The sequence below is a fragment of the Asterias amurensis genome, chromosome 5 (genome assembly GCF_032118995.1).
Source record: "Asterias amurensis chromosome 5, ASM3211899v1".
Classification (NCBI taxonomy): Eukaryota; Metazoa; Echinodermata; class Asteroidea; order Forcipulatida; family Asteriidae; genus Asterias; species Asterias amurensis.
This window is the reverse complement of record NC_092652.1, coordinates 26,230,106-26,245,118: the sequence shown is the minus strand read 5'-3', so window position 1 is coordinate 26,245,118 and position 15,013 is coordinate 26,230,106. Positions and strand designations below refer to the sequence as shown.

Here is a 15,013-nt window from a genome sequence, read left to right as displayed (position 1 = left end):
CTTTGTTATGTATATAGTATTTACATTTTTACGCTTTTTACGAGCAAGGTCTGGGTCTTTTTTTTATGACAGTTTTGTTTTACTTTTGCTTTTCCCTGGACGGCCTCTGCTTGTTTATCATTTTTTTACTGTCCGAATAATTAAAATAAATACATGAATGTGTGTGTAAAAGAAAAGAAAGAAAAAAAAATCATTAAAACTCTCACATTTTCTTTTAAAGGCAGTGGACACTATTGGTAATTACTCAAAATAATTATTAGCATACAACCTTACTTGGTGACGTGTAATGGGGAGAGGTTGATAGTATAAAACATTGTGAGAAACGGCTCTCTCTGAAAGGGCATAGTTTTCGAGAAAGAAGTAATTTTCCACGAATTTGACTTCGAGACCTCAGATTTAGAATTTGAGGTCTCGAAATCAATCATCTAAATGCACACAACTTAGCGTGACAAGGGTGTTTTTTCTTTCATTATTATCTCGCAACTTCGACGACCAATCGAGCTCAAATTTTCGTAGGTTTCTTATTTTATGCATATGTTGAGATCCACCAAGTGAGAAGACTGGTCTTTGACAATTACCAATAGTGTTCGTGGTCTTTAAGGTAAACGCCGACGTTTATATGAATATAGTAATACGTTTTAGTATGTTTTCCACATTATTGTGATGCATTACTTGAAATCAAAATAAACTGACTTCAGTAAGTATTCTAAAAACACCTTAATGTTCCTCAAGTGCATGGTGTCAATTTTAACACTTCAGTTTTCCAAAACCTCCCTCCCCAAAGGTCTCCCGATCCAGGAGATTGCTAAAACCTCGCATGATTCATTCATTCTCCATAGTCACATTACACACGACCAATGAACAAAAAAAACCTCCTCATTAAATATTTTTTTTTTCAAATACAAAAAAATAATATCACTATTATTTACAGAATCTTAAGAGTTACGACCGTCTTGGTGCTCTCGAGGTTAGGCTCTGACAGATCTAAAGCGCGGCGGGTGTCATGGGTTTTTTGAAACTTGAGTTCTGGAACTGCTAGGGGACAAGGAGTCGACACATATAAACCTTCTCAAGTTTCATGAGAGATGTTGAACATTCACTTTTTGGAGAGCCGTTGGGTTATTTTAAAACATGGACTCATCATTCGTAAGATTTATTCCTTTGTTAGAGAAGCGTTGGTATGCGGTCTAGTGGCGGCAACTCACTGTTGGTAGAAGTTCATGGGGGAATGTTGAACGTGCGGGTACCTTGGACTAGATTAAGTTTGGAGAAATAAATAATATAATTTGTTGACAGTTGGACAAAAAGGTGTGAGTTTATCTGGAACTCGAGGACATTTCTCCCTCTTTTAGTGCGGTGTATAAATAAATTACTGAGGCTCATAGATTTAGACTCGAATGACCTCATAAAGCGAGTTTAACTTTTAAACTTAGAGAAATATTGTTAAAGACAGTGGACACTATCCTGGTAATTGTCAAAGACCAGTCTTCTCCCTTCGTGTATCTCAAAATATGCATAGAATTAGACAATTTGAACTCAATTGGTCATTGAAGTTGCGAGATAATAATTTAATTATAAAGTCTCGAAATCAAATTACTTTTTTATTCTCGAAAACTAGGTTACTTCAGAGGGAACGTTTCTCACAATGTTTTATACTATCAAAAGCTCCCCATTACTCGTTACCAATTATTAAGGTTTTATGCTTATAATTATTTTGAGTAATTACAAATAGTGTCCACTGCCTTTAAGATACCATTCATTGTCATTTTGTAATTAATTGAACTGTGGTTTTGAAGAAAAAATATACAGTGGCATGGTTGAGGTCGTTTTGCAACAGTTTTGTTCTTAACAATTTATGAATATTTAAAGCAATGGTTTGGCGTACCAGTCCATATACGTTTAGATGTTTGAGAACGCAATTGGAATGGTATTTTCAAAAAATAACCCGCTACTGGTTGCCAGAAAATGGTTGATTCACTCAAAGGTGGGAATAATTCGTTATTAACTGTTCAACAAAGTAACTTTTTGATTTTGAGTGTATTTGTTCAAAACAAGTTTGTTGATGAACTTTTAGCGAACAGATGGGGAAAGAACGAACGGGTAACTTGAGGTTGATGTTCTTAAATACTCAAAATATCAACAGTAATCCAATAAGTCAATGAATCAGATAATGGTATGGAAGCAAACAACAATGCTGCCACCATTCCTGACGCCGTGACCTCGGAGCCAGGTCAATCTCGTTTTCCAATGTCTGTTCGGGAAAATTTATGTATTTTTGTCAATTACCAAAAAGCCGCTAAAAAGGGGCACAGAAATCTGGTCTGTTTAGACCCTATGAAGTTAACCCCCATGATAATACGCGTTTACCTCAGAGAGAACTTTCGATTGGTTATTTCGAAACTCCGGGGACCTTCGGTTGTGACCGTGTTTCTAGGTTGTTATTCGTGGGAGGAGAAGGAGCGGAATGCCGGGGCAGCTACGGTCAGTCCTTGACTTATGGTGAAATAACGGCCGGGGTTGTTTTTGGAGTTTTTATCCGAGTTCCCTTGAGGTAACAAGGATGAGAATGATCTTGATGATGTTTAAGGATCTTGATGATGTTTGGCGATAGTTGACTTAAGTATGAAGTGTTTTAGTTCAAGATCTGATTTGGCTAGATATTCAAATCATACAATGCCAATTACTGATTGGGCAATCGTTTAATGTTCACGAATAGTATGAGTGACCATCGAGAATTAAATACATGTACATTAATTGATTTTTTTAAATGCGTATCATTGACACCTTTCATGCACTATCTGTTCAAAGGAAACCGATGCTAACCAACTTGTTCGTATTCACTTTTGTTTGTCAACAGATGATGACGTTGTTAAGAACGACAACACACCCAACTGGCTATCAGCAACATCCGGCCGCAAGAAACGTTGCCCGTACACCAAATACCAAACCCTGGAACTGGAGAAGGAGTTTCTCTTTAACATGTATCTCACCCGAGACAGACGAGTGGAGATTGCCAGGCAGCTTAATCTGACAGAGCGACAGGTCAAGATTTGGTTCCAGAACCGCAGAATGAAGATGAAGAAAATGCACCGCGCCCAGATTCTGAGCTGCTGATAAATGAAATAGCGCCCTCTGTAGATGGACAGTGGAGAGAGAGAGAGGATATCGCGTAGCTACTCTCAGGCAGTGCTGATCAAAATGATATTAATGGCTGCATTTTGTTGTGTGGTTGGAAGTTTTGCTCTTTGGAATTACAAGTAAACGGTGCTGCACCAGCGAGGACTGTAAAGAGACAATTGTTCACGATTTAGGATAATAAAACTGCGTTGGATAACATTATTTCAATCGTGTGGACTAGGATAACAAAACTGGGGATTAATGTGGTGCAAGAACACACACAGCATCTTTGAGAAAACACCCCTCCTGGAGTCAACAATGAATCCAAAGAGCCGCCAGGAATAGTGTTCGTTTTCTTCAAGATGTCTCAAGAAATGCCTTGTGGAGATTGGATAGTTCGCAGACAGATGGTTTGCGTACATGGGATCATCGACCACAGGCGGCCAGGCATAGCTATAATCATCAAGAGAAACTCATCTATTATTTATGCACACTTGCACATCTTGTGAATATTATTTGAATATTTATCTATTTACCAACCCGTATTCAAATATTCGTTTGATAAAACATACGCGTTACCTATGCAGAAGAGGCGTGTGTTAATATTATTTGTTTTGAGGGTGGCGACCCTGGGTCAATCATTGAGATGACCTTTAATGATTGGTGCATTTAAACTAAATTTTCAGGTAGCAGCAGAGTTCGATACCATGAGGTACAAAATGTTCTTGGTTACTGAAAACTATAGCTTATGAACATATGAACATCTGTTTCTAAATAAGCATCACTACCGTATTTTGTTGTGTTACAAAACAACCTTTAAATTAATTGAGATTGTCTGACCAATCAATGCGATCCTCTTATTACTGTTTACTGACTCATAAACGTCATGTTTGAATTCTCGTGAGTTGCTGAACAAAGCAACCGAGTTGTCTTAAAACATCGACGCCATGATCGTCTGTGTAGTGGAAACAAGAAACCATGTGGCTTGACAAGAAGAAAACAAAACCATCTCGACCTGGACTACATAGAGGGCGCACTACTCGTGGTTGCTTTATTATTTTCCCCAGAGTAGCCCCCAGTCCCTCCGAGACTCTGATCCCTTCAGTGAGATTCAATCACCTGTTACTGGTTATCATGTACCCATAATACACATATTGAATTCCCTCAATGACCTGAATATGAATGTTGAATTTATCGAGTGCAAAGTGCGCCTGACACATTTACGGCTTGAGCTGAAACTATGTAAATTACCCCCTCGGTCGTGTTACAAAGTTCAAATGCTAGCAGTGAAGAGTCGTCGGTCGTGTTACAGAGTTCAAATGCGAGTATTCAAGAGTCGTCGGTCTTTGCATACAGAGTTCAAATGCGAGCATTGAATAGTCGTAGGTCGGTGCATGTTGTGTAAACCACCTCCTGGGATTTGAAGATACATATTTTGTGAGTTACCTTTTTATTTTCACCTGCCGTAAGGTGGGGGTTCAAATTTGACAAAATCTAACATCGCCGATTTTGCTTCCTTTTTTAAATGTTACACAAATACATTTGTTTACGATGTTTTGTGCTGTTTGCCCTAAAATTCGGGAACATATTAAGCCTAGTTATAAAGTGAAAAATATGATGTGTTTGGAGGTAAATTTGTAAGATTGTATTAACAATGGAGACGAGTGTCGAATTTGATCACTAGATTCATCCTCGTAAAGGGTAAAAGGGTAAATGTGTCCAATAAAATATTTTTGAATGGGTATGAAAGTGATGTAGCGCCACCAACCGAATAACTTCGTGTCATCAACCGTTGCACAATATTGACCATAATGTTTGACCGTCACGGTCGAAACTGTAAACCTTGATCAAACAGAGATAATGTATCCACTGACAACAAACAAAATATGCACTGATTCTGTCTTAAACCAAAAACAAAAGTTCTGACCAAACTAAACATTATTGGACACTTCACACTGACCAAGACGAAAGTAAAAAACAGGTTCGAATATTTTTGAGTCTGTAGCTGCTCTGTTGGAGTTGTTGTTTCTGTACATTAAAATTGCCACTGTCACAGTGCTTTTCAATTAGGGGATTTTGTTTCTAAATCTATTCAAAAAAGGGATTCCTTAAAAAAAAAAGAAAATCGGGAACGTTTTTGAGGATTGCAGTTCTATACTACAGACGAAGATGTGCTCCAGCAGCCTACCGTGTATGTAGGGGTCACTGTAGGCTGGTCCCCTCGTTGTTTATCACGATGGTTCCGTGACTAAACTAAGAGAGTGTGGCGCCTTGAAGTTGTTCAGTTCTTGTGAATATTAATGACATGATATCCGGTATACCAGGATTGGTCATATCTTACTTGTCGCATAGCTTTATTTTAGGTCCATTTTGTGTTAATTTATTGGTATGAACTCCTTACAACCAGCAGAGCAAAGTTTTGAATCATTTTTTTTTTGATATTTTATTATGCAGTGATGTATAGGCCTTATGTCTAAACCCGTTATGATTAATTAATTAATTATTATTAATTACACATATCATCAGGTTACTTATTGCCGGTTTCAGCTAAAATCAGACTGCTGGCCAATTGTGTTATGATTTCTCAAAACATCTCAACTCCTTGTGGTGTATGGCATTAACATTTTTAGTTTATTGGCTTATGTGTAGTTGTTGATATCAAACGATCATAAACTACCGTACCACCACAAATCTTAAACGATCTATAAATACTTTAATATTTCATATTCTTCTCCGAACATGTAGCACTGTGACCATGTAAATGAATGTGCCAGATAAAAACACAGGCCAGTTTTTTCAAAAGAGAGAGAGAGAGTTGAAGTGCCACTATTAAATCTGAAGATTGGGTTGTGGTATGGAATTGAAAATATGGTATAAATCATTTTGGGACAAACGATCTTTTAGATTGTATGAATAATTTGTTAAGAGAGTACATTATTTGTTTTGATTCATGGCTGGGATTTAGTTTGCTAAGTTGAGGTCACCAGCTCTGACTGCCGTGCACATTTTCCACTCAGCCCATGATCAATTATGACATATGTAATTCCTTAAGCCGGCAATTTATTAGCGTTTTGTATTTCTCATTTCCTGAATGTTGGTAATTGGTGATCGCTTGTACCTCATTATTGATGCTGTCAACAGGTTGAGGTACAGTCATTGCAGATGACGTCACGCAACTTATAAACAGCGCCCTCCACTGAGGTCAATGAAGACATTGGCTGAGAGTAGTGTGCAGCGTGTACACACGCGTGCACGATTATTTTTATGTGCTCACTGTGATGGTGGCCATGCACGGGGTTATACATTAGTTTTTGGTTACATTTGTGTAGGTTTTACAGGGTTTCATCAACAGAAACAAAAGTAAATGACTCTTTGTTAATCAAAATGATTAAACAAACGTTGAAGTAAGGGTCACAATTTTAAACTGTAAGTTTAGAATTGTTGCATATTGCGGTAAACAAACAATCAATGAGGTTTAAGAACAAAGGTGGATCTCTACAAATTCTTACAGTAGCTAAAAGGCACAACATAGTTTTTTATTTTCAATTTTTTTTTATACAAAACTTATGGTTAAGCCTATGTAGATTATTAGGGTGAAAATAATCCAGTAGTATTCGTCTGCTTGAAATGTAATGTTTTTGAGAAATGAGTAAAACAATTATTATTGTTTGATCTCACGAGACCAAAACGTGGTGTTTGAAAACAGCAAAACGTGAAATGGTTTCCCCCAATCTTTTCTTGTGACTGGGATGACCGATTGAGCTTAAACTGTCACACGTTTGTTGTTTCATTATGGGTTGCACAATGTGCAGATGCTGCCGTCGATTTCACCAAACTCTTCCCAAATAAGGGTTAGTCTAGGACAGGTTCAGTTCCGTATCCAAACACGTAGGACGCATTGAACCCATCCTAAGTTAGGACGGGTTACTCCTCCTAACTCGAGTTAGGATTACTCCCAGCGTTTTGTGAAATCGGCTGCTGGTCTTTGATAATGTTGTCCCATGCTCTATACAGGCCTACCAGAAAATTTAGTGACTGCAATTTAAGTATCTAGATATAGTCCTTGTTGTTGTTTTCGTTTTGCACTATCGCTGTTTCATTTTGTAAATACTTGTATATTTGTACTAAACATGTATGTCTCTCTGTAAAATGTATATGCGTCGGGTAACAAATAAAATTGGTGAGGATGTTTGTCAAATGAATTTATTAAAACTTGGCGTTCCATAGTCGATTATTGTTTGTGTCCTTGATCAACCTTTGATAGTGTTATATTCATATAAATTGCAACATAAATACTGGAAGGGAAAGGCTCACCATTATTAATCACTTATATATAATATAAAGGTTAAAAACTTGAAATAAAATTTATATAAAGACATTGGCATGGCCTACACAGTTGTGAATTAAACGTTTCATTGTGAGCTGCTCGCGTATTTATTTTAATAACCTTTGAGCAATATTCAACATAGATTTAAAATAATAGATGTGTTTAATGATTCCCTTGATGTATGTTTAGAATATGACCGTCACATCATCAAATTTTGGGTCAAATAACAACATATACCCAAGCGAAACTGACAGAGAAACTTTAATAATTTTAAGTTGGGGTTGAGTCAACTTTCTTAAAATAGTGGAACCTTTCCCATGATCTAGTCTCTCAAACAACGTTTAATCGCAAACCCTAAGAGAAAAAACGTGAAATGGTTCCAAGATCAACCAGTGGGTTGTGAGACAGGTAAAACCAAAGAGCAAGAGAGTAAAATCAAGCAGAAATCTTCTCGAATTCTAAATCTTCACTTATCTCAATGCATCCATGCCTTCATCAAAAGGCACTTGTGGATAAGGTGAGGCTGGGCAGTCAGAAAGTAGCATGGTCCCTATTTGATGGTTACGGTTGCTGCTGTATTATCAGGGTCACGTCATGTCAGGGTAGGTTGGACACTCGACCTCGAAAGAGGGGTCTATGTGAATGGACAACACGTCAGTCTTCCCTCTTATTCAGTTTGCTGACTGGACAATAGTGAGTGCGCCCTCTTTTGGATAATGTTGATTGTTTTTTTTTACAAATAAATTTCCTCTATAAAATGCCACGACACTGGCACTGTGCTGTTTGAGTATTATAGGATGGTGAAACGCACGTTAACGGTCGGGAAGGGTGATTACATGGCTATGTTTGTTAATGACTGGCAACATTTTGCTAACTATGTTTACAGTGAGCATGGGCAAACGATGTTACAGATGTGGTATAAAGTATACCGTAATATTTGTGTATGTGCTTTACGCATTTACGGGCTTAACTGGATGTGCTGTCTTACATAACGATGCGCCTAAAATACATTTACTCCGATGCTGCATACAAAAAGTGAAGCATCAATTTTAAAATGGATGACATTATACGATCCCATTTATTGTTTTTCATTTTTATGTGAAAGAAAATGACATATCACTGGGATGGCTGAACGGTCGTTTTGGAAAGAGTACAATTAAATAGAATTTACAAAGTACATGCCAGTTGGTACATGCCACATATGTTTATACAAATATCTGTTTAAACATGTTGTTGTTGTGTTCGATACATATCTCACAAGAATGTCTTGCCAATCGGTGGAACTCAACATAATTTTCCCAAATTGTCGCAGTTTATGATTACACTGATAACAGTACACACGTATCCACCTTCTTAGTTTTTTAGATTCGAATTACACCACTTGTTTTTCCGATTAATCACTGTCATATAAAATTTCCCAGAAAAATGCAAAACCTCGATTTAAAAGGCAAAAGTTATTCTTTGACGTCAATCGCAGTATCTTGCCAAAACGAACAACAATTAATGAAACTGGAAACTTCTTAGGATCTGCCAATATCATTCAACAATTTTCATTTATTCGAGGGGCAGATCACCGTAACGAAGCAATATTTCCAAGGAGACCCAATTTCAAGAAACCAATTTGACGGGTTGAAATGTTCAGGGGTGAAATCAGCGATCACCTCAGTCTGGTATCCGCTGTTTGTCAGTATCAATGTGTTACTAAACAAGAACAGCACCAGTCTAGACCAGCTTCATTCGCGTGAACGGGTCACCGACGGTAAGCTATGTCGACCTGCGTGACGAATCAAGAAGGCGCCCGTGTTCTGCCCGCTTTGAGCGGCGGCATAAGAGGCTGAGGCGCGGTCCTTTTCTCGGTGTGTCCTCGGTCTTCTGCTACTGATTTATGGACTGCTTGGAGAGCAGTGGAAAGGCAATCTGATCGTCTGCATAGTTTAGGCACCTGTCTCGATACGTAAAAAGCCATACGTTGTCAGAATCTCGATATTTTCCAGATCACATTTTTCTTCTTCTGCCATCGACCGGTTATTGTTCTAAACAGAACAACGTGTACAGAACAACATGTTTATTGTGACAATTCAAATGACTTTGATAATAAACAATTAGTAGAAGAATGCATCTAAAAGCGACTGATGCTCTTATTTTTTTCAATGCAGCTATGTTTTCATGTCTATAAAGAACATAGCTGAATTTCGTTTAAAAACGGTCTTTACAAAATAAAGAAAAAACTTTCTTAGATGATTAATCTAATGTAATAAACTATAAAAAAACACACACAACCGTTTATGGTCAGATGTTTTGACCCTCTAGCTGAGTCTTTCTCAAAGTGCTACATAATGACAGCACTACATAGATGAACATGTAAAGGTGTAACATGATTGTTAATATCGTTATGTATAGGTCTAACCATGTCCTTTCTCCATAGTCCAGTGAAGAGACATTTTAACTTGTGACGAAGAGTTGGTTTAAAAACGGTCGAGTGATTGTGGAAAACATTGCCTTAATGAGTTGTGTAAATTATGTATACTGACGCGACACCGAAAATAAAAATTACAAAGAAAAAACAATACTAACGAACAGATGGCGTTGTTTAAATCCTGACAAATAAACCTCAGCAATTTCCCTAAAAACAGCACCGCGAGAAACAAAACAATAATAAACAAAAAACAGATTGATCTCAAAATACTCCCATCGATTTACGATGACACTCGTGAAACTCAATATTTGCTTTACCCTTTTTCTACGGGAAATCTAGTATTCAGTTTCCCCTTCGAAAACCAAAAATGGCGAAGAAGAATGACTGTGTTGACAGTATTCTAACATATTTACAACATAACGTTTGCAGTGACATTTTTACGTCTTTGTAAAATGCAGTATATTTGTGTCTCCTTAAAGGCACTGGACACCTTTAAAAATTGTGAAAGACCAGTCTTCTCACTTGGTGTATCTCAACATATGCACAAAATAGCAAACCTGTGAAAATTTGAACTCAATTGGTCGTCGGAGTTGCGAGATAATTCTGAGGTCTCGAAATCAAATTCGTGGAAAATTATTTTTTTTCTCGAAAACTACGTCACTTCAGAGGGAGCCGTTTCTCACAATGGTCTCTACTATCAACGGCTCCACATTGCTCGTTACCAAGTAAGTTTTTTTGTTCTAACAATTATTTTGAGTAATTACCAATAGTGTCCAGTGCCTTTAAGCTCATCGCACTCGTGGAAATATCACCCGTAGAATATCCCAATAACGCGAGTGATTACTGACGAATGCTTTGGGCCAACAAGGTCGCACTAATCGAAAATTTATCATCTGATTTTATTTGCCCAACTCATCTCTCCATTTCTGGAGTATGTCGTTGACCTGTTTAGTAAACAAAGAGTGGTTTTTTGATCTTTCTGATCGGTGCCGACAAATAGGGCGTGCTTGTGTTTTAAAGCTGACTGAGACTGGAGGTGTTTACGAATTGTGGCTGAGCCGTAAATCAGAACGAACCATCAAGTACAGTGTCTTTTGGTTTCGAATACTTTCCAAAAAAAACCCTCTGATTCATCCATTAGGTTTTCGTTTCTGATGATGCCTTGTTAAGGTTTTGGTTCTATGTCGATAGTCGCAGTTTTTCTTTCAAAAATCTCAACTTTAGAACGATTTTTATTTATTTTTTATTTTGAGGAGGATGTTCTCTCAATTGAATTTTTGATTTTGAATTTGGACTGATTTCATGTTTGTCACACTAGGGGTAACGTTGCCATGGTAATACAAGTGGCTAGATTGTAGTTGCGAATGCCTTCTGTAGGACTCCCCACGGACCCCTCTTCTTATTGTTGATGTGCAGGAATTTAAGACGAAAAAGCCGGGAAATTGTTTCTTGTTGGATTTACGACCAAGGGGGGTAAAACGAGGAGACCCCACGGGACGGGGGAGAAGTTGCAAGGCTGTTTGTTTTTTTGAAGTATACCTCAGTTCTTGTTTTCATATCTAGTATAGCTGTCTGTTCCGTTCACATCTCGCCACCCCTGTCCCCCTGTCCGCCATGCGGCTCCAGCGTTCTTCAAGACTCCCTAACAGTCGACCGGGGCTGTAGCAGCTTCAGCACCCCTCCACATAAATCCTGGACCAGCTTGACAGTTCCCCCGTCAAGAATTGGCCAGGGAAATTTACTGGGAGCGGGACTCAAAGGCGAGGCCGCCCGGCTCAGCTCGGCTCGGACCAAATCGGCGCTGACAGGGGTTCCATTAGCGTACCCTACATGATTTACATCCTTGCATAGATTTGGTATCGAGGTAATGTAAATTTACCTTAAACATTACTAGCAGTGAAATGTATTTACTCTGCATGGGAAATATGCAGTTTGTGGTTAAGAGAGAGAGGAAGAGAGGGAGTGAGTGCCCACATGGTTTGTTAACATAGATTCCAATTTACAAAAGCCCACATCTTGCCTGAAAGATAATTAGCATTTTGACAACGAGAGTTGAAACAATGAACCTCGATATACTGCGGTGCAATTTTCCCTTTTATTAAAATCAAAATGATAGTTTGAACGTTCATATTATCACAAACTCGCAAACAGGTGCCCAAAAGATATGGAGGATAATCGATGCGGATTTGGTGTGTGTTTTTTTGCAAAATCATATCCCAAAGATAATTAGCAATACGACTACGAGAGCTGAAACAATTTCCCAACTATTATTCCTAACAAATCAAAATGAAAATTTTTACTTTTATATTATTATAGCCTGCAACCAATACGGATTTGGTAATTTTTTTGGGGGTCAAAATCATAGCCCCCCCCCCAAAAAAAAAAAAAAACAGGAAAAAAAAACAAAAAAAAAAAAACGATGACGACCCCGTACTCCTTTGTGCCGACAATAAAATATCACTGGAAAATTCACAAACTTTGATAATTTCCATTGCTGTATTACACTGACAGACATGAAACATGACGATTGGGAAATATCTTAAAGTATTTATGACCGTTTTGTTTTTACGGTTTCTTTAGGGCCATGGGGGACTGGGTAGGGCCATAATGGTCTCAACATAATTGAATGAATTATTTCGTGGGAGGGCGCTTTGCTGTGCTCAAAATCGTATAATGATTTTGCCCTCTAGCAAAATATTGTGAAATAATCTTGTTGATCACTAATCGTAATAGTAAGTACAGCTTCTTTGGACAAAACAAATTGAAATGATTGAATTTGAAGGTTATTTTACCTTTGTTAAAGACATTGGACACGATTGGTAACTGTCAAAGACCAGTTTTCTCACTTGGTGTATCTCAACATATGCATCAAATAACAAACCTGTGAAAACTTGAGTTCAATCGGTCATCGAAGTTGCGAGATAATAATGAAAGAAAAACAAAAAACACCCTTGTCACACGAAGTTGTACGCTTTCAGATGCTTGATTTCGAAACCTCGAAACTCTTAATCTGGGGTCTCGAAATCAAATTCATGGAAAATTACTCCTTTGGAGCCGAGCCGTTTCTCACAATGTTTTGTAATATCAACCTCTCCCCATTGTAATCAAGAAAGGTTTTATGGTATTAATTATTTTGAGTAATTACCAATAGTATCCACTGCCTTTAAGACTGAGGAGGGTAATTTTAGAGTAGTTTACTCTCTCTCTATATATTTTGTTCAATTAAAACATCTTACTTCAGGCCTTCATTATGTTATTCGCCAAATAATGTGCAGTATACGTGTCAACTGCTGATCAATCCCACAACACTAAAAAACATTTATAACATAAATTAAAACTAAACTGACGCTACATAAATTTGTCCTTTAAAACCAAATACTAATTTATGTTATCTGGGCCACGGTACAGTTACATTACAAATTCGCTTCGACTGTAATGACTGAATGTAAATAATAGATGAGAAAAACCAACTAAATTTATTGTTGACGATGTCACACCCTTTAGTTCGATTTCACCGCTCGCTGTGATTTAGTACGTCATCAATTCCACACCATATCACAACACACAGTAGTAACAGCAGGTCATAAAGGGTCATTAAATTGCCCAACCTTTCTCTTTGACGTATCCAAGCATAGTATTTTAATCCAACCATCACAGAAATAAAGTTTACTTCGCTACGAGGCATGTATAGTGCAAGAGCCTCTGTCATGCGCAACATATATCATAAAACAATGGCAGTGGACACTATTGGTAATTACTCAAAATAATTATCAGCATAAAACCTCACTTGTAATGGGGAGAGGTTGATGGTATAATACACTGTGAGAAACGGCTCCCTCTAAAGTGACGTAGTTTTCGAGAAATAAGTAATTTTCACGAATTTGATTTCGAGACCTCAAAGTTCAGAATAAGAGGTCTCGAAATCAATCATCTGAAAGCACACAATTTAGTGTGACAATGATGTTTTTTTCTTTCATAGTATATTGCCACTCCGACGACCAATCGAGCTCAAATTTTCACAGGTTTGTTATTTTATGCATATGTTGAGATACACCAAGTGAGATGACTGGTCTTTGACAATTACCAATAGTGTCCACTATCTTTAAGTACTTAAAACAATAACTACAACGAAGTAAAGGTTCAAACAACTGAAAATCTGAAGAGACTCAGCTTCGCAAGTTATGAAGACACAAGTCGTTCCATAACAAAGGTGTTATGAAGTAGAAGGCTCTTTCATCATATAATTTAGTTGCCAATGAGGTTTGAGTCAATAAACTTTCAACTTGTCTTGCGTTGTTTGCAGCTTTTGATGCCCCTCACTTGAACATTTTTTCCCCCGTGACACATCATCTCTCCGGTGCTGGAATTCACGCTGCCGTGGACAACAGTCGGTTATAAAGAATACGATTACCGTAATCTGCTATCTGATAGTTTTTTTTTTTAGTTCTGCAATAAAGCATGAGCGCTGTGGATAAGACAGCGCCATCAACGTCGAATCTCGAGCAACAAACAAACAAATAATTTGATATGGTAGTTCTGGCGATCAGAAATCAGATGTGAGCGTTTTCTGCTATTAGGATTTCTACGATACAAAATAAACAAATCTGAAAGCAAGTGTTCTCAAAAACAAGCGGGTGAAAAGGTACATGAAATACAGGCACAACATAAATGTGACTATTATGTCCGTTCAATGTGTGTGCACTGCTTGAACGAGAGACTAATAGAGTGGTCGATGTCTTGAGGCAAGTCTGTTTAGTCATCCACACCATGGAACGCCCTCTCGAGGGTAAAACCTAACACTGATCATTGGCTTTAGACATTCACTTGATGGGAAGAATATGGGATTGGCAAACTCGTTTAGTTTGAACACGCAAGAGTACATGTAGGCCTACAACAATTATAACAAATTATGAATAAAATAAAATAAAACATAATATCAACTAAAATTCAAGAAAATACAAAAATATCATTTATATGAGTGTACTCAAGAAGGATGAATCCCTGATTTAACTTGTTTTTTAATGGGCTTTTGGTCGTCTTAGGATTGGTGTAGATTTTCTTATGTATTTATTGGCTTGGGGTCGATTGTCATGGATACCAAATTACTTCAATCTTGCCCTTTGCGAGATAATAATGAAAGGAAAATCACACCC

The 15,013-nt window shown here is 37.6% G+C and overlaps 1 protein-coding gene across 1 annotated transcript in view; it reads left to right on the top strand.

The window, feature by feature from the left end:
* LOC139937671 (uncharacterized) overlaps nucleotides 1–7,298 on the top strand; it is a 36,418-nt gene extending 29,120 nt beyond the window's left edge. The window contains exon 3 of the mRNA XM_071932925.1: nucleotides 2,858–7,298. Within this exon, the coding sequence (XP_071789026.1) occupies nucleotides 2,858–3,114 (257 nt within the window). The 3' untranslated portion in view covers nucleotides 3,115–7,298. The remainder of the gene's footprint in view (nucleotides 1–2,857) is intronic.
* Nucleotides 7,299–15,013: the final 7,715 nt, after the last annotated feature.